General features: G+C 36.0%; 1 protein-coding gene across 6 annotated transcripts; it reads left to right on the forward strand.

Annotated features, from left to right (window-relative positions):
* The first annotated feature begins 306 nt into the window (after positions 1-306).
* LOC134234507 (catenin delta-2-like) lies at positions 307-27,311 on the forward strand. Of its 6 annotated transcripts, none has more exons than XM_062716586.1 (23): positions 307-480; positions 2,996-3,052; positions 6,744-6,892; positions 10,482-10,511; positions 11,893-12,094; positions 12,219-12,463; positions 13,679-14,457; positions 15,046-15,174; positions 15,477-15,605; positions 16,395-16,574; positions 19,368-19,503; positions 20,778-20,904; positions 21,106-21,222; positions 21,578-21,720; positions 22,671-22,930; positions 23,535-23,616; positions 23,883-24,042; positions 24,399-24,533; positions 25,686-25,834; positions 25,970-26,063; positions 26,204-26,301; positions 26,959-27,143; positions 27,256-27,311. In XM_062716586.1, exons 1-23 carry the CDS (start codon positions 364-366, stop codon positions 27,297-27,299), a joined length of 3,747 nt encoding a protein of 1,248 aa, XP_062572570.1. In that variant the 5' UTR covers positions 307-363; the 3' UTR covers positions 27,300-27,311. The 6 variants fall into 6 exon arrangements, with proteins under 6 accessions (XP_062572570.1, XP_062572571.1, XP_062572572.1 ...); XM_062716587.1 differs by having other exon boundaries at positions 12,219-12,358; XM_062716589.1 differs by lacking the exon at positions 6,744-6,892 and having other exon boundaries at positions 401-480.
* Positions 27,312-27,517: the final 206 nt, after the last annotated feature.

Raw genomic sequence — 27,517 nt, forward strand, 5'->3', positions numbered from 1 at the left:
ATTGTTCATAGTTGATGCACTTTGAGTAACCGCCCATGTTTATTTTGCTACATTGTCAAAACACTGAACAAATTCTATTGTTAAATTGGGTCCCTAGGATATCATTTTAATGATGGAATGTTCTGTACATTCAAAATTGCAATGAATAAGAAGAATTTTGGCCATGTTTTCCCAGAAATGTTTCAATAATTGTGATTTTTGATGTCTGTGTAGTATCTTGTAGCTTATTACTTTTCCCTTCATTGTTTGTTATTTTTGATTTTTTATGGGGTATCTGGTAGCTTAGTATTTTTTTATGTGTTGAAGGTAGCTGCTTACCTCCGAGTTCTCTTGGACTTCTGAGACTAATGCTGTGACATCGCAATGCCTGTGGGTCCATACGACCAGGACAGTTTTTATCAGAACACCCCGATCCACACCCCAGATAGAACGCTAGGCAATGAATCCTCCTCAAGTCTACTCAAGTCTGTAAAGGCTCAGGTAAGGTGAGAGTAGGGGGGATGTTTTGGGGGGAGGAGTGGAAGATTACTGGTAATGGGTCATTTGGAGTGGGTACCTGTAAAGTGCGAAACGAAACAGAAACGAAACGAACTGAAACGAAACGAAATCTGCCGAAACGAAACGAAATCTACCGAAACGAAACCTACCGAAACGAAACCTGCCGAAACGAAACGAAACAAACCTTTCAGAACGTTTATATGGTATATTTTTACTTCATATGAAATTTGTATAGTTCAAGCACCACAGGCAATTGTTTCGCTTAAAGTTTCTACGTAGGCGTCGGAAGGAAATCGAAAGTTGGGGGGCGGCTTAACCAACAAAAAAGGTAAACCCAGTTTTCAATGCCTATGTAATATACATCGTTCGCTAAGAGAGACTTTTTACTTGTCAGTTAAATCGTTTAAGACGTCTATGGTCGAGCCTCTTTATTGCAAACCACTCCTTTCCTCCTCCATAATTACCTCGATAAAAAATGGACCTAAGTACGTGTAGAAAGGATACACAAGATTTAGGTTGGAGTTACATGTATAATCTGATTGGACAAAAAACCAGACACCTTGGAATGGAATACTAAATACTGTAAGTCTCTGATTTATCCTATGTTTTAGGACATTCGCAATACAACAGTACAGTGACTTAATTTATTTCGACCCGTACATAAACGAATCTTTACATGTAACACAAATTTTTAAAATACACTAGCTAGATATAAAAATTAGAAAATAATGCACATAGAAATTTACATGCATAGTACGCTCGTGCATATTTGCAGCTTGCAAACATGTAAAAAAATGCAAAGTAATTAAATTTTATATAAACAAGAGATTGATGATTGTATACACGTCCCTCTACGAATTTTTCATGATATGGAGAAGTCACCATTGCCGGTGAAGGGCTGCAAATTTAGGCCTATGCTTGGCACTCAGGGCCATTGAGCTCTTTTGCCACACCGGCTGTGGCTTTGGTCCATACCCTAGTATACACATTGTGAAAACCCAGACTATAAACAACAAGTATATAAACAAATGCTTGAAGTAAATGAATTTTATTTGAAGTAAAAAAAAAGTCAATGTGTAGTTACACATGTAGTCACACATTTATAATAATATACATGTACATGTACCTTGATTTACAAAAAAAAAAAAAAAGAAAAAAAAGTTTTGCTTTTTGCAGGTTTCGTTTTATTAATTTTTTATTTCGTTTCGTTTCAGTTCGTTTCGTTTCTATTTCGCGCACTTTAAACATGAGCATGGTTGTATATACTGTTTAGAAGTAAAAGTAATGAACTTCAAGACTCTCACATTATATATCTGTCACACAGGGACTCTTGATTGCCAATTATTGTCTATAGTTTGGCCACTTGAAAGTTTCCAAAATTCTGAACATGCTGAAATGTTGCTAACTTTATTGGCCTTGCCGCCTAAACCTCATTCTCAAAACATATAGTACTAATCCACCATACAAGAAGTTATTAAATATTAATTCTTATTTAAGAATGTGTGCTAAAACATGCATGGAGGAATCAAACAGCACTGTTGCAAGGCAGTTTTAATATTGACATGAATTCTTTGAGAAATAGATATATGGGATTATTATTTATATTATTTAGCTTTTAAAAGTCCTTTGTCTTTTTTTGTAGGCCCCAGTAACCGTTGACTTGTAATGAATTTTCAGTTTTCCCTTTCTCCTAATAGCTCATTCTTTTGATTAATGGTATAGTAAATCCTTCATCATCTTAAGTTTGTATAATGGATATGTTAAATATATTTAATATTTATGATTATGCAATGTGCCAGAATTCTCAGGTATTATTTATAGAAGTACTTCCTGTGCCTCTATAGGACCATGTTATGTGGAGAAACCTATTAACTGAGTCATTATATTCCGTGGTTTCTTACGTGCATAACATCATAGGTAATGCTTGATGTGGATCAACGATCAATGGCTATTTGTGTTTAATCAGTGGAAAAAATTATTTTGAAATCAAGAACATGCCTTTTGTCAAATTCTATAATGTGTTCAAAAGAAGGTGAACTTGAAATATTTTTTCAAACACAGTTTTTGTTATTGGTGTGAATGCCCCCTTGGTGACCCCCTTGGATTATGACAAGGTATCGGCCTACACAAGATATAATTACACCTACCGAAAACATACCTGGTCAATGAATGATTTATACAAATATCTTATCAGAAAAAAAATCTCTGTGTCATGACTTGGTACAGGTAAAAGGAATATGAATCTGTGTTTAACAATGGAGGTTACATGTCAATGATTGGGAAATAATAGTGATACCTTTTTACTGATGCCGGATAGCATACTGAGCCATTGTGTTGTGTAGGAATAAACTTTCCTACAGTTCAAATTTTTATACAGTGAATCACCTCATGAAAGTTCCCTAATTTAATTAGTTTGACAGGAAACAAAGAATTCAGCATGTTCAGAATGGAGTGGATAATTTACAGTTTACAGTGATGTAATCTTTTGTTTCTACAGGAAGTCCAGTTTAAAAGAATAACTCAGGAATTACAAGCTGAGAGAAAGAATCTACAGGTAAGAATTAGGGAGAAGGGTGGGGGAGGGCGTGTCTTTGGGAGGGGACTGATGTTTTCTCCGTGACAGGCTAATTATAAGATGTATTATCAGTGATTATGTAAAACTGTAGCCTGTAAGACTGTGATCTGTGGAGGTATGCATTCAACATGTGTTAATCCTGATTAAATCTGGAATAACAAAAACTGACCTTAAAACAACAAAGACAGGGTCAGTGTTGCTCCGGGGTGGATAGAGGTTGTACAGGAAACATTTGTGTACGCTGATTAACATCATAGATCTATAAAAAAAATCAAAAGAATGAACCGAGAGATGATAGAAAATCTGGAAAGTGACTCAAATTGACAAGTTTATGATACATCTGTCTTTTTGTGTTCAGAGATGATCTAATGATGGTTAGATGTTGTACTGCCACTGGCATGTCCAGGACATGGTTGTATGCAGAGTACGGATTTTGAAAAAAAATTAAAATATTGACAATGCATTGCACCCGTTAAATCCTTTATTTCTTATTGCCAGGCTTACCTGAGCCAGATATAGACCTGCTTACCTAGAAATTTTAAAATCTTTTCTGAGGAAGACCTTTTGTGCAGTTTCTTTTTAAATTGGTTGATTTATTGAACAACCCCCAAAGAAATATATGACGCATTCATTTTAAAGTGGTTCGGCTTCCCTAGGGAAATTTATAAAAGTGTCATTTAAAGTTTGGGTCTTACCTACTGTAGAAAGTTTTGAAAGGTTTATGTAAAAGAAGTTTTTCTGTATTTATGTAAATATATAAATGGCAGAATTTGCTTCCGTTGTAAACATTTTTATTGTGAGTTTTGAGGATCTCTCTTTGTATATTTGTGTTGATATTTCGTGGATTGTGTCACATGTTACAGAGTAATACAAAAATATTTAAAAGGCAAGGTATATTGTAAAAGAAAATGACATATAAACACAGAGGGAGGTACAAACACAGCAGAGTGTGTGTTGTAACAGGTTTAGCTGAACATTTTTACAATGCATCATAAAAATGAGTCGCTGCAATATGATTCTATCATCTGGTTCATTTCTCTGTCTAAAGTAAACTGGTAGAATTAATATTCACCACAGGATTACGTAAGGAGGGAGGTGTTTAATGTTTATATTATGGCTCTACTTGCATGACAAGTTTGTCTAAAATATTCTGAGGCACAAATTCTCTGTTAACATGGTCACTCAAACAATTGCATTATATTCTGTATGTAACAATTAATGTCTTACAATTCAACAATCCCCACCAAAACATAGAAAAGCTTCCACAGTAGTGGCTGAAATCTAACATTTCTCAATCCCAAAGTGCATGGCCACGTAGATGTATAGACCACTGGACAGTGGGCATTTAGAACATCCCTATTATGAGGTCTCCATTTACCAGTACATCACTATCACAAAGACACAAGATTGGCAGACTTTCATTGAAGCCAGACACGCATTACATAAATAACATACAATCTGTGTGTAGCAAGGACACATGTGCTGAAAACATATAGGACTGTCTGGTCCCCATATATCATAGAGTTTATGTGCTTTTCATTGTTGACGGGGATTATACATAGTAAATAGATATGTATCTGTCCTCATTTAGAAGTAGAACTTCAGGTGGAACTCAAATCCATCATATTTATGCAACAACCAATATGAATGTGTAGATCTATGGATGCGCACTGTAAGTTGAAGAAAATAATATGTAAAACGCAGCCTAATTTTAATTTTTTTCAATTTTCATTCAAATATTGGCTTATCACTTGGAGGTTTGGTCACCAGGATATAAGCTAAAAAAATGTTTAATTAAACCATTAGGTGCCTGATTTAGATAACTTGGTATAGTCAGAGGCTGTGAATGTAGAGCCCCGGATAATTTAGTTGTGTGTATACAAGTGATGTGTTGACAGCTAGGAGATGTAAGGTGTGCTACTAATCTGACCCCGTGGCTATTTACAGGTAGATTATCAGCTGTACTGTTACATAGCGATGAGTGTACGCTAGACCAGGGCCTACACTTACTGAAATATACATCCTGGAATAAATAGCTGAACTCTATAGGCATTGATTTTTAAAATTTGATTCAAAGCTCAGCAAATGTTAACTATGCATGATATTGTCAAATTTTAAACTTCCACCAATCATGCCAATGTTTGCCTATCATATTGATTTAGTTCCAGTGCTTCACAGACACAGTACGTAATGTAAACAGGATAGCAGATCTGATACATTGGATTGACATAGATTTGTAGGGATAGTGATGACATATATGTGTAGGGATAGTGATCTTAGTTCTCCAGTCATCTGTCTCTCTGTGTATATAAGTAGGTTGTAGAATTTGGGTCATATTGATATTGAGGCTGCTAAAGATGGTCTTTTTGACCTTAGACTGTTCATGAATTTACTTCATTAGTATTTGATGGTCACAGACTGACTAATAAGGGCAGTGTCATTAGAACGGTCTTTTTAGACTTTTAGTCCATTACCATCTGATCTCTGGCAAGTGCTGGTGACCATGAATTAAGGACATTGCACAAATTTATATAAATACCCTGAAATATGTACACAATTACATATGATCATAATAGATAATTAGAATATATATATAAGTAAAGCTAATACTAGGATTACTTTTATGAAGACACAAGCACCAGGATTTATCCACAAGAGGAAGTTGTTTTAAGCATTTGAAGCTCCACAATAACATCTGGCCAAACTCTCAATGGGAGTTTTTGTAAACATCTGGGAAATGTTTTATTAACTCAGAATGAGACTCATCATCTTTATGTATATTTTCTTAATGCTGTGAGTGAGAGAAAAACCTGCCATATGTTTTCATTTTCTAAATTCATTATCTTCAAATTGAAGCCTACAGTTTATAATTTTCATCACATTTATGTCAAGCACTTTCCAGCATGGGCAGATATGCACCCATCAGTATTTTCATTATTTCATTCCATGTTTTAATTTGTTTTGCTTTGAATGTTTTATTTTAATTTTAATCCATATGCTTTCTACTTATTCTTTCCACATGTTCCATAAAATTACATTTTTTACTCATCTGTTAAACAATTTACTGGAGTCAATCTGATCATAAGAAACATTTTCATTTGCCAGTGAAAACAGAAAATTTATCAAGACTTGTGTTACAAAAGGGTTACTTTACTAACAGCATCCTTTGTGTACACAAGGTGAATTTTGTCATGTCATTTAGCCTCCATTGAAGGTCCTGCTTTGTTGTGTATCAGAGTCTGGATTGCTTCTGGGTGAGGATGTCAGAGCTGGGGGTGGGGATTGGGGGGGGGGGGGGGGAGGTCGACTGTAGGGCTGGTCAACTGTCACAGCTATTATGCTGCCATTCTGTCAAAGAAATCAGCATGAAATAGATCAATTCCTGATAGAATGTGAATTGAGATCATACGATAATGATGATTAGGGGAGTTAACTATGATTTAATGGAGGTTAAGGGTTTTGGGGTGTAGCAAATCTCTATAGGAGTTTGAGGGTTTGGGGTTAGGACAGTCTGTGAATGTATATATAGAAGAGAGGTTGGTTGGGTTATAGGGGTTATTAAGTTTGTGGCCCTCAATGGGCATTAACATGAGGTGTGACAGATGTAGAGCAGCCCACTGTAGATACAAAAGAAAAGACTTTCATGTTGGGGTGACTGTTTACATTTCAGTACCAGGGAAGTCCGGGTAACATGACTAGTTTTAACACAACAGAAGACTCCCTGCCCTGGCAAAGCCCCCACTATCTGGCTGACTCTAGAATACAGGATGACAGTTTTGTGTCACCAAAAATGAATTCCCATCTCTTGGATTCTTGTATGTAAGTATATGTAGGTAATTTACTTACTTTTAACCCCTGACCTCCTCACCCAGAACTTAACATGGATTGTTCATGTTTAACACATTTTCAATTTGCCTTAGGTTTACTAGATCTCTTCATCACCATGAGGAGCATTCATCCCTAAAATGTTGGTATAGATATTGAAGGGAAAAAAATCTTATGGATGTTATGTGCAACTTTTATTGTCTACATCATTTTCATCATTTGTTACTTTCATCATCATTCATTGTCATCATCATGTTTCAGTTATCCTAAATGCTTAACTTGTCATCAGTTTGTGAGAGTGATCAGCATTATGATATTTTTGCATGGAGAGAGAGAGTTTCCCCCAGTGAGATTGTACTTATACTGCGTGTATATGGTGAGCTTTCATTTGAAGTGTTCTTTTGCTAGATATCATGCTTAGAGAGCCGTATCTTATTCCTGTCTCCCAAAGTCAGCCAGATGTTCCTCCTTTATCCCCCATCCATCCCCTCCCCTTTACAGAGAACAAGGTTCTGCTAATGACATGATTATCCCCCTCCCAATTACACACAGAGAATAAGGCTCTGCTCATGACAGGATTACAGGGAATAAACTCCCCCAGCTCTCTCTGTGACTCTGATGGATTTTATACTGGGGTATATTTCTCTGAATTTAGGAGTTCTAATTAGCTGACATGGTTGTATGCCTCATTAAGCTTACACAAAGACAACATTCTATAAAATTAAGGACAGATGATACAAACAATTTTTTTCTTTGAAAAAGATTAAATACCATGTCACAAGTTTAGAAAAGTGGATGGTTCTTAGAATTTTTTCTCCGAAGAACTGGAAAATAAAATAGATTTGGAAAATATTAGTAATATTTCAATGAAAAAACGAATATAGAAAATTCACATTCAGTAAAGGTTTACAGGTGAAAATAAATTTCAGAATATGTTATCCTGGTGTTAAAAGTGTGATATAAACCTAAGAAAAATATACCAAGCCAGGTGAATTTTATGATATACATGTCAAATTACAAAAAATTGGCAATATCACATAGGCTCATTTTAACCATTTAGCTTTTCCTAATAAAATTCACCTGCGGTATATTTTTCTTAAGTTTATATTACACTTTTAGCGCCATGATAACAGAACTGACAATTTATTTTCTTAAACCTAAAACAATGAATGTGATTTTCTATATTTGTGTTTTGTTTGCAATATTACCAATAAGGTCTTTTTCATATTCCATTTCTGCGGAGAAAAAAATCTAAGAACCATCCACTTTTCTAAACTTGTGACATGATATTTAATCTTTTTCAAAGAAAAAAATTGTTTGTATCATCTGTCCTTAAGTTGAATTTCAAGAATTAAACAGGAGTACATAATTCAAATGTTTTATGTAAGGATGTCAGGACAAAGTGTTCTGCCCGTATGATGTTAAAACCAAATATATCCTGGTTTGATCCTGTATATAAGGTCTACCGTATTGCAGTGTTCTAGCCCCTGGATAGAGAAGTTTGTATTATTTTCTGTGAATCAGTTAACATGGTTGATATTTGGTGTAATTATCACTGAGATGTGAATGGACTTGTGAATGGTAAAGTTATAAACTTCCCTAAGAGATATAAATTACTGTGATACTGTCTTGGAGAGGGGCCTGATCAGGTATAATGTACACTAATACTGCCTTGGAGTGCAGTGGAGACCTTTGAAGTGTTAGACTGGAGTTTTACATCTGAGCCTATCCCATGTAATCTCTGGGCTTAGTATCGTGTAGACCCATACATGGGTGGTAAATCGGTACAGATTAAATAAAAATATGGATTTGGGATACAGAGATGCTTGTGAGACATGTGAGAATTACGAGAATGTTTCTTCCATTATTCATGTTATTAATTTATTCCTCTGCTTTGCTTTTGAATAATTTTCTTTTCATACGTCCTGCATGAATAGAAAAAATCGGGAATAGAAAAAAATCGAAACCTCTGTTGGCATGATAAATTCTTTTTATGGAAAGAATGACACTTTTTTTTATCAACTTTACATAAACATATGGGTAGGTTGGAATGTAAAAGAGCTGTTTTACCATGTTGATAGAGGCACATTCCTTTGTTGTTACTTAATAGAACCTGCAAGCATGTCTAATTAGAGGAATCTAGTGTTAAACTGTTAGAGTAAGTGACCCACAATTAAAAAGATGCATTCTGGCCCAAGACCAATAATTTTTTTTTCAAGTTTAATAAGTGCTTATTATTTAACAGCCCAAATTTAACCGGCATGGTATTTTTTTAATGAAGTATTTATTTACTCAGCTGGAACAAAGGAAAATAAAATTTATTGCTTTTATAGCTCTGATGTATTTGAATTTCAGAATTGTGGAACATACAGTATCTATCTAGCTATTGTCAGAAATGTGTTAACCATCACCCCACCCCACCTTAATCATGTTAATAATTTCCATGAAAAAATGTCAGGATTAGATAATTCCTTAAAGTTTGATATGTAAAGATAATAAAAAACATTAACATGATTAACATAATAGACTAAATAGGGACTAAGGAATGTTAAGAATTCAGCTCTCAGACAAGCCCTCTCTCCAGACCATTATAGTCTGTACTGTAGATCAGCTGATCTAGGGGGAATTCGGGGATTCAAAACAGCATATAAACTGTACTACTGGCCCAACAGGGAAACAGCCTTCTACTGTTTGAAGTATTAGCAACCTAAGAATGCCCCATTGTCTGTTGGTCTATAGATATGGATTGTTTACATGGGAAGTTCAACATATTTTGTGATCAGTCAGGCGGAAATGTCTGCTAAGGTGGAAAGTAGCATTGAAGGTGCATTTTTGTGAACACTTGAGTGAACATTAAAGGAGCAGATATTTTCCTTTCTGCTCGATTCACACCTTTACGACCTCATAACTAGACACCTTAAGTTTGGTTCACGTCAGCCTGGGAGTCGAGTGTATTGGGATTACTGCGAGAAGATATTTAATGGTCACTCAACCTAAAACCTGACCATGCCCTACATTCAGAGAATAAAAACAAGTTTTAAAATCTGCCAAACAGGGAATTAAGGTTCGGTGTGTTTTGTAGTTGTGAGAAGACATTGTACGACAAATCCAGAGTAGGCCAAAAATATAACAGATTTCTGATGTTTTGGGACTCAGGGTTATATGCCATCTTATTGTGTGCAGTGGGATACAGACTTGTGGGGATTTCAGTTTTAAGTGAATTTAGAGAGAGAATCATACACGGATTATAATGGCTGTATTTCTGTTTGTCCTGGGAATTTGTGAGACAGTGAACTGAGGATTTGTAAGTTCTGACGCCAGGTTTTCACGGCTTTCAGTTAAATGTGCATACATAGTGTCTAAACATGTCCAGTATTAAACATGTCCCGTATATTGTGTTGGAATTTTAACACTGGGTGTATAGGTTCACAATATTAAGGAATTTTAACCCTGGGAATATTATCACAGTTAATATAATCAACAACACCTATAAGTTTACGAGGAGCTGGATTTATTTGTGCCTTTGATTTTTATATTTCTGAGATTCGGGATGTGTTAATAACATATGTGCTTATTATTGCAGGAGAGAATTAGAAGATAGAGGTACTTTTGGGTATGTGTATTATTTATTACATACTTAACATTTTAGGAGGGGAACACAAGAAGCAATATGGGACATATATCAGTGTATATTTTCTTTATAAGTAGTATAGTGAAGACAGCATATAAATTTAATATACCATCAGTACTGGTCTCTCAGTTCACTGTTACTTGCAAAATAAATAGAATTCAAATACGTATGTCAAAATATTATTGTAGATTCTGTGTAAACAGTGATGTCCCTGGGACTGGTGACAACATTTAGCCCGTAGTTACACGAACGACAAGTTAAATACACAATCTGGTTGGCGTTATCAGTATTTATCAGTGCAGTCACTTGGATTAAACTGATACCAATCTGAACTGGTTCTGGCCCCCTACCCAGGTGTGTCATTATCTCACCTGGGACCGGGATACACCTGTAATTAGTGGACTGGTCCACACAGATAGGGGGCTTTACTGGGAGACCCAGAAACACAGCTATTACAGATCTCAATACTGAATAAGATTGGTCAAAGCTTTGATCTCAACCAGGGGCTTGGTAGTAGTAAACAACTGTACATTACCCTGGCCTTCAGGTGTTTATTGTTTAGGCCAAAATAAAATTATAGTTTGTTTGGAATTGCCTCCTGCCTCATTGAAATGCCCCCTCCTGAAAAAATTTTATTGACCAAAAGTAGGAAGATTTTTTTTTATTTTTAAATTTTTTTGCCCATTATTCATGTATCACATGCACCATACAAAACACCGAAATATAGTGTCAGATCTATGTAAAATTAGGATTTTTTGTTGATGGTAGGTACTTTTTATAAAAGTCAGAAAATGTATTACTGTTTACTAAGATTTTTATCAAAAAATTTTAATTTCTCTTCAATTTAAAAAAAATAAAATAATTTCCCTCCCTCCCTCCTGTGTCTGAAACCCTTCAGGCGGCAATTCCAAACAAACAATTTTTGAAGGATGGCCTTAGTTTCAAGAAATTTTGATCTAGAATTACTGTCTTTCAAATGGTTCATAGTTCCGGTATTTAATTTCAAATCAAGTGATTTTATGAAGGTTTTTCCTTATTGATATCTGAAATGCAGTCTGCATCCACAGAAAGAAAAACCTGTAAAATTTTGTCCGGCAGAACTGTCCAATGCATGAAGCATTTTTATTTAGTACTATAATATTACATGACATTTTTGTATTAACTTAGCACAATATTACATTACATGACACCATTGTAGTTCTAAATGTTGATTGATTGATTGAATTTAATGATAAAAATGTTGTATACAAATAGTACTTCTTTCATTTAAAGTTTGTTGACCTTTTTTAAAGTGCTTTATTTCAAAAGCTAATTAATGTTATGATTTGATTATGCTGTTCATGTTGTCCTTTTAAATTTTCAGAAACGATAATATGGATTTTGATAATTATGCACATGACAGTTACGGGGGTCATGACCCTGGAATGTACAGCAGTGACCCTTATGGACAAAGGTATTCTCCACACCTCCCTAATGGTGGTCAGTATTACCATGATGACAGATCCCCCCACGGATCACGAGTATCCCTCCAAAGCGGGGGTAGTCACAGGAACCCCTCCAGAATGGTAAGTATATAAAGTGCTGGAGTTAATGTCTTCTGACAGAGTTTTCAGTAACCTTGACATTGGATTTACATTGGTGATTTTTTCAGGGTGACCTTGGATTAACCTTTGATTTTTTGTTTTTCAGGACAAGTCTCCAGGCTCGTTAGGGTCCCTCCACAGACAAGAGCTGCCCCACGATAACTACGCCTCATACTCCTCCCTGTCCAGGCAGCAGTACAGCGAGGACCCTCAGGGATCACCCCGAAGCCCGGCCACCCCCACAAGGTTTAACGGCTATCAGGAACCGCCCTACGGTAGCGGGGGCCGCTACAGTGTGGCGTCTAATGATAGCTTACACCAAGCTGATCCATACAGTGTATACAATCCTAGGTAGCTAGTATGCTTGTATTTACACTATCCCATAATGCAATTTTCCTTGCCCGGTTAATGTGAAATCTTTAAAAGAAAATTAAATGTTGTGTTTATAATCAGTGTTTTTAAAGACAACAATGGAGCATTGCATGGCTATCTTTTTTTGAAATCAGAGAAATGTTTGTAAGCCTTATCTTAATGTGATGATTTAAATAGATTACCTTGATTTGTTATGTAGTTGACATTATAAGTTTTTAAAGTGATCCCCTTACAATGCATTGTGGGATACCTGGGTATGCTGTTATGCCCCGGTATGTAGTTTGTGCTACTCTTATGCATGGAGGTGTGGGAACATATTTTACTTCATCCTCCGGCTTTTATGACACATGCTGGGATTCAGAAAGATATCATTATAAAGCACTGCATACTGCTGCAAGACATACATTGCAGAGAATAGGAAAATCTTATTGAAATTAAAGTTCTGGAGTTTTGGTAAAAGATATTTAAATATTTTTTTAAAGATAGGCTGTAAAATTTTGTATAAGATTTGAAACAGTGTAATTTTGAATTTGATCAAACATGTATCAAAATTTACTGTAGTATAAGATTTGAAACAGTGATGTAATTTTTGAATATACCAAGATGATATTTTTCAAACAAGTTCAGCAACTGCCACAGAATGCATTTCTATCAACAGTGGTATGCAGTGTATCCCATTCTTTTCTTACATCAGTGTAGTTTTGTTGTCAGATAGCTTTTAATTCTTTTATCAGTGTTTATTTTAATTTTTTTTAAAAATGTTTTTTTATAAAGTTTAACATCTAATTTTATTGCTGGGTGATGCTATACAATATGAGAAGTCTGTCTGTCGGCAACTTTCAAAATATGCCTGACTTTTGAATTTGGAAAGATAACAGCATTGTATTCAGATAACTAAGTGTTAAGGCTTTACTTGTTTGGGACATTTGTCAAGTTTACACAACACTGTCATTGTTAGCATCATCAGTGATCATTATATTTCATATATTTTTGCTTTATTTATAATTTAAGATTTTTTTTCTAACTTGATTTTAAATTTTAGACATTCAATTAAAAGAAATAAAAGTATATTTCAATCAAAACTCAAATTACAACAAAATTAATTAAAGTGTTATTTCCCATTGAATACTTTAATGTTTAATGCAGAAATATTCTTAGAGATGTACAAAGCCTGTTTGTTTTTGACATTGTTAGGGATGCTCCTCCAAGAAGTAGAGGGAGTTATGATGAATCTCCGCCTTATAGCAGCAACCAAAACATGAACCAAGACCCTCGTTACACTGGTCACCCAACCGACGATCGCTATGGAGACGCCCCTCCCAGGAGCCGGGGGAGCTACGATGAATCTCCCCCCTACAGCAGCAATCAACTGATTAACCAGGACCCCAGGTATACAGGTCACCCAGCAGATGATCGCTATGGTGATCACCCTGGAAACGACCCCTACGGTGATCAACCAAGTAATGATCGCTACGGAGACCCCCACAATGACTCCCGTTATAGTGACTCTTTCTACAGAGATTCCCCAGACAGAAATAACATGTATCCTAGAAACGGCCCTCCCCCGGACAATTACCATGACTACCCCCCAGAGGACAGTCGTTTCCAGGACCCCTCCTACACAGATGATAGATACCCAGAGGATTACAGGGAATCTCCTGTCCCCAGGAACCAGGGTTACGGAGGGGAGGGGCCACCCGACGATAGATTCCAAAATATGTCTCTTAACGATCCCCATGGTAACTATCCTCCAGACGACAGTTACCCTGGTGACCCCCAGAATCAGAGCTTTGACCCCCGGGGTCCTGACGACCGGTACAGGGAGGAGCAGCCTACATTTGGGGATTACGATGATCAGCCCTACAGGAAACACGAGGGTCTCCCTCAGGTTCACAGTGATCCATTCGCTGACGATCCGTTCCAACAACAACAGCAGAGAAGTCGTACTCCAACCTCAGTACACGACCAGTATGGTAAGTCTATCAGTTGTTTGTCTTCTACAAATGTAGTAAATATCTAGATGAACTCTTGAATCTTGTACATGGATTATTATTTTTATATGCAGAAACTTACTTGGTTATGAAAAACTAGAATTCACAAGAATTGACTTGGTTGTGTTTTTCTGTGTAGAATCTTAAGTTTTACTTGTTAGCATCAGAACAACTGTTACCTGTCTTCTTTATTTTTGTAATTCCCCATATTTTCTGTTGCCGCTGACTTTTATACTTTCTGTTTTGCTTTTGAAACTACTTTCTTCACCATACTTTTTTATTTGTGTTGAGTTTCTCTTTCTTCCCTTGGTTTGTGTACCAGTGTATGTCAGACTTTGTCACAAGGTTTCTGTATATCTCCGTGTACAGAAAGACTAGACTCAGGTGTGTGATGGAGTTTGTACACACTGTTTGCTCACAAAACTTATTTCTGTGACTCTGTTTTCTGACCAACTTTCATCTCTGCTTTTCTGTCTGTCTCTCTTCCTCTCTCTCTCTTTCTCTCTCTCTGCCATGAATATTTCTTAGGATTTTGGTTAAAGGGGAACTGTTATGGATGTCTATTTTTAGATTCTAACCCTGACCTGAGATATGTACCCCAGGATGACCTTGACCCATACAGTGGTCGTCATGGTGAATATGCTCCAATGTCAGCCCCCAATTTGGAATCACATCCTGACTTTGATCATTCTAATATGAGTGAGTATTATATAGTATGCCCTGATCAAATGTGATAGTTGTTCTCTTTAATCATATCATTTCTTCTCCCTATGTTCACTTTTGGGTGATTCAGTGAAAAGTTGTCTCATATTTCTGATCTTACTGATAAAAAAGGGATTGTAATTCTTGTCTTTCCAATCTTCTTTCTCTCTGCATCAATCCTGTCTTTCTCTGTCTTTCTATCCATTTTCTATTTCCTGTATTGAAATTCAACTGGAAAAGATATTGTCTTGAAGTATAGTTTGTTGGTTAGAGGATTTTGTTTGGATGTCTATTTTTAGATTCTAACCCTGACCTGAGATATGTCCCACAGGATGACTTTGACCCCTGTGATGGTCGTCATGGTGAATATGCACCGATGACACCACAAAATTTGGAATCACGTCCTGACTTTGATCATTCTAATATGAGTGAGTATCCCATCATGCATTGGTCTATAGATATAAGTAACGTCAGTTAACTGTTGTCAGCGTTCTATGATCGAGTTGAAAGGTTAGGTATCTTTATTTGACACCTGGTCTTAAGGCTGCATGGTCCTGTGAATGGGTTTTGAAGGTTTTTTGAAATTTGAACTGATTGTATCTCTCTGGTAGCTAACTTTCAGGGAAAAGTAATCCTTAGGCCATAATAAAAATGTTTCTAGATTCTCATCCCCGCCCGCCCCGATTTTATACCCCCGCCTCGATTTTTTTTATTTCTGTTTTTCTTCGTCTTAATTCTGATCGGGATCGGTATTATCTACAATTTACCGTTTTAAATCCTGCAAAAGTCGACATGATTTTGACAGCTGAAAAGATGGTAATTGCTGTAATACATGCGTATATATTTTTAAAAAGGGTCATTGGTTGAAAAAGATTGGTGATGATGTGAAGTAAGAGATAAATGAACCTTTACCATGACTTTTATTCGGGTATTGTAGATAAAATTACACTGATTGACCAGGTCAATAAAAAATCTGCAAAACTGAAAAAATGAAAAATATAAAATAAAAACCGCCCGCCTCAATTTTTAAAAAAATTAGGATGAGAATCTAGCTATTTATTTATTATGGCCTTAACTAGGTTCTTTTGTAGCAATATGTAATGGAAGATTGAAGGAAATCCAGCATGAAGAAATGAATCTAATGAATGTTTCTATAAATAGATCCTGTTACACCGAATTGACATGTATTACAGATGTATGTTATATTTTCTGTTCAGGTGGATACAATGACCAGCCCCCAGCCCGCTACGATGATCGCTATAGTAACGATGGTCGCGGAACGCCACAGAGAGGGATGTACGACGACAACGTCCCGCGGTTAGAGGCCGGCCTTGTCAATGCTCCGTCAAGGGAGCACTTCTCTGACGGCCGACGGACACCGTCAATACAGGGAGAGGGTAAGTCAAATCTGATGTACCGCTAATAACGCTGATATAGGGATAGGGTAGGAGAAATTTTATGTTCGGTTTATCATGCTTAATCTCAGCCTAATATTATGGGGAGTTGATTTCTGGATAGCAGCACTTGAATGTAAATTTTGCCAAGTGAAAAGTCAGGAGGCTATGCATCTCAATTTTGTGCAACTGTCTATGGGAAACTTCTCTTTAACCAAAGTTAGGCAAGATGGGGGGGGGGTTAAAAGTTTGATTAATCATTTCAGTTTTTTTTTTGGAAAAAAATCACTTCAAGTGCCAGATATTCATGTAAAATAGATCAAAACCATTCCTAAAGTAGACCAAGTTCTGATCTGTCTTCTTCATAATAGAGTGTTGGAATCATTACAACATTGTTTTTATTTACCAATTGTAAGTTGAGGTAGATAGAAAATATTTGACAGATAAGTGTACATTAGGTTTTTATTCGGACAAGTCGGGGTATATTGTTTTTGTCCTGTCTGTCTGTCTGTCTTTTTTTCGGTCTGTCTGTTGTTAACTTTAACCTAGTCCATAACTATTGAGTGGTTGGGACTATGGCTTTCATATTTCACGGGTGTATTCCTTGTTACTGGACCTTTCTTTGGGTACCACCATATTTGACCTCTTGACCTTGACCTGGGAGATTGACCTACTTTTACAAAAAAAATACCAGAGTTTAAGCTTGGCCATAACTTTTAAACAGTTGAAGTTAGGGCTTTCATCCTTCACATGTATATTCATTTTGACAAGACCTTTCAGACGGTAGAAATATTTTTGACCTTTTGACCTTGACGTAAGAGTTTGACCCACTTCTTAAAAACATTAACCTTGGTCACAACTTTTGAACAGTTAAAAGTGGGGCTTTTATATTTCACAAGTGTAATTCTTGTAACAAGACCTTTCTCTGGGTACCACCATATTTGACCTTTTGACCTTGGAGTTTGACCTACTTTTACAAAAAAAAAATACCAGACTGCCCAGCTCAAAACTTGTGTTACCGCCGGGGGCATAGTGTTTCACAAACATATCTTGTTTTCCTCTCTAATGGCACATTTTGAGTACTGCAGCCATACATAGCCGTAAACATATTGGCAGGGTAGCGGACACGAGTCCTGGGTTGATACCTGTCCTGGTGCCGGGGGGACTTTATCTGGACTGGTAAATAATGACTTGAATGGTAACCAGCCGGGCTTTATATACAGCCATTGTGGGCTCTTTGTCAAGAATTCTGGCCTGATAAGGACGGGTGCAGTGATTGTAATTACACAGAAGTCTCTGTATAGTGTTAGAATTCTACACACCCGCCACATCTAACCAGGTTATAATTCAACACACAGTGTGGGGATAATTAACTAATTAGCGAGCTGACTTTTTAACTTGGATTTATGTCAGTGAGGAATTCTATGAATTTTAATTGATGGATTTTCAGCTAAGGGATATCAGAGGTAGGTTTTGTTAAGTTGATTGACATTTTATGGCAAGGTTAATGTTCCCAGAATGACACCTTGTCACCGAAGTGTTGGTTTTACAACTTCATTAAAGCAAGAACACATTCAGGATTACTTCAGAGTGAAGTAAATAGACATAGAAATGTATAGTTAGGAGGGTGTCGGTAGTCGCGGGTGTTTAAGATCGGGGGAGATAAGGGTAGGTCTGCCTTGTACAAGGTCTGGGATGCCTTTATATACAGGGCTTTTGTTCTGGGGATTTAAACCTGATACAGCTGGGTTAGGTAGCTAATTGATTGCCTGACCCAGTAATGGTTCTGTAGGGACAACTTTAAATAACCTGCTCCTCCATGCTCTGTCAACAAAATAAAAATTCAGACTACATTCATCTTTTGTTTCTTCTCACTATCAGGTTCTGTGTTTTGAACAATAAAAAATCTTTTTGAAGTAAAAATCTTGAGAAGAATAGCATGCACATCTTGTTTGTGTATTATCATGATTATTGTTGTGAAACTTCAGTAAACAATGTCTGATTTAAAGTTTTCTGGAATGAAAAAGGATGAAATGTGTTGAGGCCTAAATAATTATTCTATTTTTTTCTTATTCGGTTTTTGAATTACTCTTGGACTTTTGTTATGCTGCAGACAATTTCTGATTTACAACTAATTTAAAATGGAAAAGAAAATGGTTTCAGTGTGAGTGAATGTGTTTAATTTTTTTCAAGTTAACAATTTTAACATCACATCTTCAACAATGACAACTCAGATACTACAATGAGCATGCTGTGAACTTCAGAGTTCTTTGATTAGCTGTTATAGTTGAAATCCTTCATTGACCCGGCCATGCCCTCAGACAAGTAAACCATTATTGATTTCTACACATCTCCTTTTTCCTCCCTCAGACTTTTTTATAGCTGTCTATCTAGAATGCAGTCTTAACCTGGGCAGACTGACAAATTATGAGTCTCCGTTATTGGTTTGCAAAAATCCCCATCAACACGGTCAATCCATACAGTGTGAGAGATAGTTAATTCTCATTGATCTGGGGGCTAAAGAGTTAGACAGTCTCCAGTTTTCTGGGAAACAATGGATGCAAAAGATTGTTGATGTGAATTATTGATGGAATCAGGTGTCGTTTTATATTAGAATGTCAGGTCTGAAGTTATTTGATTTGAAATCATTCAATTTTAATTAGAAGATTGCATAATTATCAATATGTCAGGACAGGGTATTTGAGAGGATTACTTTTTTTGGATAACTTGATAAAGAGTTAAGAATTTTATCAGTTTTTCTGTCCTTTGTAAATATGTACATGCCTTTTTTGACAGGAAATAGCTGGCGACCTCCTGACCTACAGGAAGTGATTGATTACCTGAGTCACCCTAGCGAACAGGTCAAGGCCAATGCTGCAGCCTACTTACAACATCTGTGTTACACCGACCAGGATATCAAGGTCAAAACCAGGTAAGGTCAAACTGATTTATATATCATAAGGTCAAAACCAGTTAAGGTTAAAATGACTTATATGTCAAGGACAAAAATCAGGTAAGGTCAAATTGACATACAGGTATGTCAAAACCAGTTAAAGTTTGACTTAGTAAAGTCAAAGCCAGATTGGACTAAACAGACCAAAATATGAAGGTCAAAACTGGTAAGGTGATACAGATTAAGACTTCAAGGTCAGAATAAGTAAGGCTACACAGATGTGGATACCAAGTTAATATCATTTGATAATTGACAGACATACATCTGTACACCAGGTAAGGATAGGTACATCCTTATACAATCAAAGTTTGACATGGTTTAACAGGCCATGTCATCGCATAAATTTGGTAAGGTCAGTGTGTATCAAGGCCAACCTATGTCCAGGCCCCCCCCCCCCAAAAAAAAAAAATTGAGAGAGATAAATTTATTACTTGAATGAGGTAAAGTAAACAAAAATCATAGGATGGCATGGTCTGTTTAATCAAAGGAGATTAAACATCTTAGATAGGAATGGAGAAGTACAGAGAATTAAATCTTATTTTATGAGAGATTAATGTCATGGAAATGATATGGTGATCACTGATGTCTCAAGTCATTTGTTATGAATGTCCTACACAATACACTAAGAATATGATGCTATACCCACAAAAGTTGATTTCAGGAAGAGATGTTTTGATGCTTGATTTCACTTAAGTCCTTGGGCAAATGTAGGTCACCTTGGCTTTTTGCAATAAGACACCGTAGGTAAATAAAGCCAGGATTTAGGGGAGCGTTATGGGAGACAGAGAGTACTGTTATGGAATATTACATTCCACAGAACACCACTGTGGTTAGACCGATCCCAAGGTACTCGTACAAAGTGTATGATTGGTAAGTTGACTAAGTTCTCATTATTTGTTTATGGTAGTTCTGTCAGACTGGTGCAAAGCATTTGACTGGTAAGTTTGTCAGTAACTTAGCTCTGTTAGAATGGAAAGTAAAAGTGCAAAAGTATTAATTCCTTCAAAATGATACCTTGGTTTCAATAATTTCAACTCTTGAAATATTGAATATCATAAAATAGAGGTCTTTTAAGACATTTGAGTATTAAGATAACATTTCCAAATCATTTGAGTTGATTTGATGTAACTGTTAGATATGATTGTGTTATATTCCAATCTTATGATATCAATGGAAAATCATGTGATTCATTAAACAAAAGTGTTCTTTGATTGTACATTATTTCAATGTGGTTATTATTTTATCTCTTACAGGGGCTTAGACGGCATCCCCCCACTAGTAGAACTGTTACACAGTGATTACCCTGAGGTCCAGAAGAATGCCTGTGGGGCCCTCAAAAATCTGTCGTACGGTCGGGGACCGGCGGGGACTGATAACAAGGTAGGGGGGTGATTTCTATTTGTTTTAGTAAAGAAAGTGCAGTGTTTGTTAATTAGTGTTCAACTCTTCTTTAGAATAAATCTCTTCACAATTAAAATTTTAGTGTGAAATGTGTCAGCAATCAATGTCTCCACTGATGACCTTAGTACAAGTCTGAACAAATCTATGCACTTGTCACTGTTGATTTTGTTTTTGTTACAGAAAGCAATTGCCAATGCTGGAGGAATTACAGAGTTGATACGTCTCATACGTAAAACTCGGGAGGAAGAAATCAAAGAACTGGTGACAGGCATTTTGTGGAATCTTTCGTCATGTGAGGTAAGTTTTGTCTGTGATATGGAGGAATATTCATACCTTGATACTTCCTGACTTTATGGTTGTATTGTTTACAAGAATATCAGTTGAATATAAATCTTATTCAGGCTTCTAAAGATCAATGAATCCATATCTTAGTAAATACTAGGGCTGGGTATTGGCCCGGGATTTCGTATTGCGATACATTGCAATATTTTCAATGTAATTTAAATGGCATTTTCTTACTATATTTACATTAATTTACATGCAGAATGTACATAATATGGCTAATGTTAATGATATAATTAACAAGTATCAGTAGTATATGTATTAAATATTTGGAGCTAATGTATTTATGGGAACATTGATCATGTTTCAGGAGCTGAAGCCTAAGATAATTGCGGAGGGTTTACCAGATATCGTCGGCCACGTTATTGTGCCGTACTCGGGCTGGGAACAAAGGAAGCTGATGGCGTACGAACCCTGGACCACAGTGTACAAAAATGCAACAGGCATCATCAGGTTAGAGGAAGAAAAATGTTTTGAATCAGTGAATGATTAATGATATATGAGAGTCAGCAATAATTGGTATCATAAGGAATCACTAATCCTGTGGATTGCATGCCATGTGTATAGTTATAATGTACTTATAAATATTTTCTAGGATTTGATTTTTTCATCTCAATTAGTGGTAATGCTATTTGAGGCTAACCTGCATTCAGCTCATATTTTGAAGTGATAAAGGATTTGGGAATGTAAAAATAGGTCAAGTCTATTTCATGATAAGTAAAAACTCCAATAGTTCTGTGTCTTTCAAATTTGATATATTGGAAAATACTGCATGTAAGGGTATATAGTAATTAGTTTTACAGATCTTATGAGTAACCAGAAAAAAAAAATTAATGCAATGTGCTTCAGCTTATTTATAACGAAAAGCATACAACTGAATGGCTCTTAAAAGGGCAAATTATAAATTAGGTGGGGATTATTTTATATTGGTCAGAACTGTGTATTGTGAGGGGAATAACTCAATTTCTTCTTCCATCAGTAACAAATGATTTCTGTCAGATATCAAAAGTTCATTTTTGGCAGTTCAACACTTTATCCAGAATCTGTAACAAGTGACTATAAACATATGTATATTTCAGTTTTTCTTATTATTTATTTTTAATAAGAAACATTGAAATATAGTTTATGATAAGTGAACTAAAAGAAGCTCATTACAAGAGACTGGTAACCTACATGAAAAAAGCAGAGGTAACTCATGCTACATCCAGCTTACAGTCAACATAAAACATGTAAAAAATGCCTACTTTTAATACTTAATTAATATTGAAATGTTTTGTACTTGGCAAGTATTTTGATAATCATGATAATGGAAAACTGAATTATCAACTATTTGATATTATACATACGTTGGGGTGTGTTTATTAAAAAAAATTTTGTTTACAAGTTTTGTGATTGTTTTTCAGAAATCTGAGTTCAGCGTTCAAAGACGATGAAATGAGAGGTTATGACACAAGAAATAAACTCCGAGAGAGCAGTCGATTAGTGAACAGTTTAATTCATACTCTCAAAATCTCAAGAGACCAACGAGATCGTGAAAATAAAATTGTGGAGAACTGTATGTGTGCGTTACGGAATCTCTCATTCAGAATTCAGGAAGTGACGGAACAAGACTTTTATAAAAAACGAACGGAAACGTTAAAGCGTCGACAGCAGCCAGACAAGGGTAGGTAACTCTGTAAAGGTTAGAAAGTAGTGGTCAAGAGGTCTCTCAGGACACGCTTCTGTTATGTCAGTAATTATAAGGATATTTTCAGGTCAACCCAGTGGTTTTAAATTGAAAGAATACTAGTAATATTTAAAACCAGATCAATTTGTTCAACATTTTTAAACCCAAGGAGTGCCATTTTATATGTGGGAAAATCCAAAGAAAACATTGTGTTTTACATTTTACAAAGAAAACCTTTTGAATTTGTATCATTTATTGATTGAAAAATAATATTCAGGCATATTAAGCATTAAGTTTTAATCTTATCACTCTGCAATTTTCAAAGTGTTTTGTTTGTGGAACATTTTACATTCTAACATGAAACTTTCATCATTCAAAGCGACTTCTACAAAATAGTCATCCAATGATTGAAAGAGGAAATTGTTGTCAAAATGGCAGAACAAGTTTTTTAAATTTAAGCTGTGAATTTTGAGGAAATTAGAAATCGAAGCAAAAGAAAACTGCAAGATTCTTGAGTAGTTATAGATCTAAATGACTCTGTATCCTGTCTCTGTGCCTGTGTTATATATATAACTGTATACAATGTATTTGTTTTTCACAGAAACCACAGGATGTTTCGGAGGGGGTGGAAACAAAAAGAAGGGAACAGCGGCCAAAAAAGGCAAACCTGACATGAATCAAAAGTAGGTCATACTATAACAATAGCAATTTCAAGACTAGTTTTCTTCATTTGAACAATTTTACAGATATTGACTTCTATTGAAAAGGCATACTATTTTTTTTTTTACAAGATGCAAAGGAATGTAATTTTAACAAAAAAAATAAAATTTTTATAGATATTGACTTTTGTTGAATAAACTGTTTTCAAGATGCAAAGAAATGTCAATTTAACAGAAATTCTTTATAATCGTGAATTCTACTTGACAATTTTGCTGTTGTCTTTTGACAGTGCGGAGATACATCTGCCGCCGGGGGCACAGGAATTCCAGGCTCTGTGGCAGCAAGAGACTGTCACACTGTACCTAGATATACTGAAGGAGAGCTCCAACCCAGTGACAGTAGAGGCAGCAGTGGGGGCCATACAGAACCTAACAGCCTGTTACTGGAAGGTAGGACAATACACTGTAAGGGGGGGGGTTCACCCTGTACCTAGATATACTGCAGGAGAGTTTTAACCCAGTGACAGTAGAGGCAGCAGTGGGGGCCATACAGAACTTTAACAGCCTAAGGGGGGTCCAAACTGGAAGGGTACAAGGACAATACACTGTAGGGGGGGGGGGGGGGGGGGGGTTTACTTTATGACTCCATATAATTCAAAATTTCTGTGCAAATAAAACCTCAGATTTGATGGACAATTGATACATTTAATGTGTGTATTTATGCTATTGTGTATAATGCAGATCATTAATATGAGGCATTCTTATTTGAATGAATTTTTCTCACTAAAGTTTGATATGTTTTTCAGTTTGCAGATGATGCTAGAGCTCTAGTGAGGATAGAGAAAGGACTGCCCTCATTGGTTGATTTACTGGGTCAAGATCGAGATGACCTTGTGTGTCACTCCGCCCTTGCACTACGCAACTTAGCCATACAGGCAGTGGTGGGGGCATACAATTATCAACACACATCTATATACAGCATATTTACATTGATTGAGAGGTACCAAATTTAGGGAATTTTTTGACTCCATTTAATTGTGGCTTTATGAGCAATGTTGGTTGCAACCCATTGGTTTCTCTCTCATTAAGGTATTTTGTACTTTTTTTGAGTAATTATACAGGCATTTTTCATTCTGATTAAAACGTGAAATACCTGTGTAAATTCTGCATTTGCAGTCATATCTATCATTCTATCCATTTTTAGCTCACCAAACTGTGAGGGACATACAACCATACAACTTGCTACTTGAAGGTAAGGTTAAGTTTTTTGGAGCAGTTTTCTTTTTAAGTACTTCTATGTCCTATATTGATAATTCAAAATTTCTAGTGTGTTTCATTGCAATCAAAGTTTCAGATGCTGCAATTTCAGCAAAGGAATGACCAGGTTAATGTTTTTGGAGCATAACATTTTTTAGTTTTTGTGTGTATTTATAACTATTGTGTGACCAAACTTGCATAGATAATACATCTATGAGGATACTTCTAACTTAAATCTGACCTAATTTTTTCTGAACAGGTTAAAGTTTGATATGTTTTTCAGTTAATGCAGATGATGACCAAACTTGCATGGATGATGCATCTAATGATGCAAAGGGCTGCCCTGACCTACATTTTGGTTGATTTACAGGTTAAAGTTATTGAGATGACCTTGTGTGTCATTTCCGTAACTATAAGCACTACGACCAAACTTGCCATTGATACATCTAAGGATGGATAACAAGGAGCTGATAGGTAATCTCTCATACAAATATCAACACACTGGTGTATTGAGCATATTTTTGTTAATTAAGAGGTACCACATTTAGGGAATTTTTTGACTCCATCTAATTGTGGGCTTTATTAGCGATGTTGTTGGCGAACCATTAGTTTCTGTCTCAAATTTGCTTCAGATGCTGGATTTTGATTACATTTTTTTGAACTAGTTTAAATTTTTTATACAGGTCTATTTTCAAAGTATCTCAAAATTGCTTAAATATTTTCATTTTTGGAATGTACACTTTTTGTTGGTTAATTGTGTGAATTTGCCTTATTTAAAGACAACATTCGTTGAGGTGAGCCCTGTAATCTCTGATTACCTATGTTTTACATGGTAGATATTTTGTATTTTAGGTAAATATGCCCTGAAGCCAATCATCAACACCTTACCTCTGGAGAAACAGAAGGAGAATGTCCCAGACAAAACGATATGTGCCGCAGTGGCTCTCCTTATTGAACTACTGAAGAACAGTGTAGACTTCGCACAGTAAGTTAGCGAATTTAGAAAAGTGTAGATTTCACACAATAAGTGAGAAGTCTTAGATTTTAACTCATTGCAAACATGATTAAGGTTTTGTTTTAAATCATTGGGCCTTATATTTGGAAATTTTTTTCTTTTCAGAATGTTTGTGAGAGAAAAGGGCATTCCTAGATTAAAATTTGTGAAATTTGCTCCAGGAAAGTTTCAGAAGAAAACCAAAGACCAAGTTCAACGGGTAAGTAAAGGAGAATTTGATATAAAAGATATATCCCACTAAAACACACATGAATGGAAAAAAAATTGTTTTTAACAAGGATTTGTAAAGTGAACATGATTGTGACTTGAGATTTTATTTTGTTGTTCGTTCTTTAACAGCTTCTGGAGAAATTGTGGGAGTTTAAGTCACTTCACGGGGAGTTGATACAGAACGGTCTGACAGAACAGGAAGTCAAGGCCCCAGCCTCAGCCAGCAGGTACGTCATCTGATAACAATCCCCCCCTCCCCCACCCCCACATGTCAGATACAGAATGGTCTGACAGAACAGGAAGTCAAGGCCCCAGCCTCAGCCAGCAGGTACGTCATCTGATAATTATACCCACCTCCCCCCTCCCTACCCCCACCCCCACACATCTAAACCCCCAAATAGGTATGTAGTCAGATACAGAACGGTCTGACAGAACAGGAAGTCAAGGCCCCAGCCTCAGCCAGCAGGTATGTAGTCTGATAATACCCCCCCCCCCCCACCATCTAAACCCCCAATAGGTATGTAGTCACCTATTGGATAGTTGATAGAGAACCTAAGGCTCCAGCCTCAGCCAGCAGTAGTCTGTATTTACAGTTTATCTGATAACAACCAAAATTTGTCCTAAATTTAGTTCCCTATTTGCTTATGTTGATAAACCTCTTCAGCTACATGTTACACTGTGAAAAAATCTGTTTTTGTGAAAATTTTAAGGATATAATTTAAGCATCTTTGTTAGATTAATGCAAGTCAGTTGATATTGACTTCAGTTCATGTCCTCTTTTCATTTAATGTGTTATTTTTAAAAGTATGAAGTTACAGTTAGTCTACAGAGAGTCAGTATACCATACATGATATTTTAACACAAATTATCACTGTAAATTCCAGACCACCTAACTCCGGGGCCCCCAGTACCACCCCCTACAGTACCATGAGTCGGGGGATGGAGAGCCATGGTTATGATGACAACACACTGTCACCAGGGCGACCAATCAACAAACCTTATGCACCTGCTAATGGAGGTTACCATGGCATGGTTCAAGGACACAGCAACCCTGCCATGAATGTAGAAGGTGTGTACTAAAAATAAAAGTTACCATCATGATTGTAAGATAATTTGTATATGCTGAAACCCTACATTATGAAACTGATGACTGAATGTGACCATGTATTTTTATTTTGTAGAACCTTACCCTTATGATGATAGAAGAAGGGTGAGTTTTTCATAGAAGTCAAATAATCACAACCCCATGTAAACTGATTTTCAAGTACTAAGGAGAAAAAAAGATAAAGGATAGTAACATGTTTACAATATGTATACATGTATGAATATTATTTCTATTCATTGTGATATATCCATTTTTTTACCTGTTAGAGATTCCAATGAAGACATAAGTTATTTTCACTGATTAGAACTTATAATTGATCAGTATATGCTAAAAATTCG

The sequence above is a fragment of the Saccostrea cucullata genome, unplaced genomic scaffold, assembly GCF_032062105.1.
Source record: "Saccostrea cucullata isolate Sc308-1 unplaced genomic scaffold, CSIRO_AGI_Scuc_v1 ctg11389, whole genome shotgun sequence".
Classification (NCBI taxonomy): domain Eukaryota; kingdom Metazoa; phylum Mollusca; class Bivalvia; order Ostreida; family Ostreidae; genus Saccostrea; species Saccostrea cuccullata.

What these genes read in the sequence shown, in the direction of transcription:
- LOC134234507 (XM_062716586.1), top strand. Translation starts at nt 364, where the DNA reads ATGCCTGTGGGTCCATACGACCAGGACAGTTTTTATCAGAACACCCCG. An exon ending in GAAGATAGAGGTACTTTTGG is followed by an intron (nt 10,512 to 11,892) that starts GTATGTGTATTA and finishes TTAAATTTTCAG; the next exon opens with AAACGATAATATGGATTTTG. An exon ending in CCCTGCCATGAATGTAGAAG is followed by an intron (nt 27,144 to 27,255) that starts GTGTGTACTAAA and finishes TTTATTTTGTAG; the next exon opens with AACCTTACCCTTATGATGAT.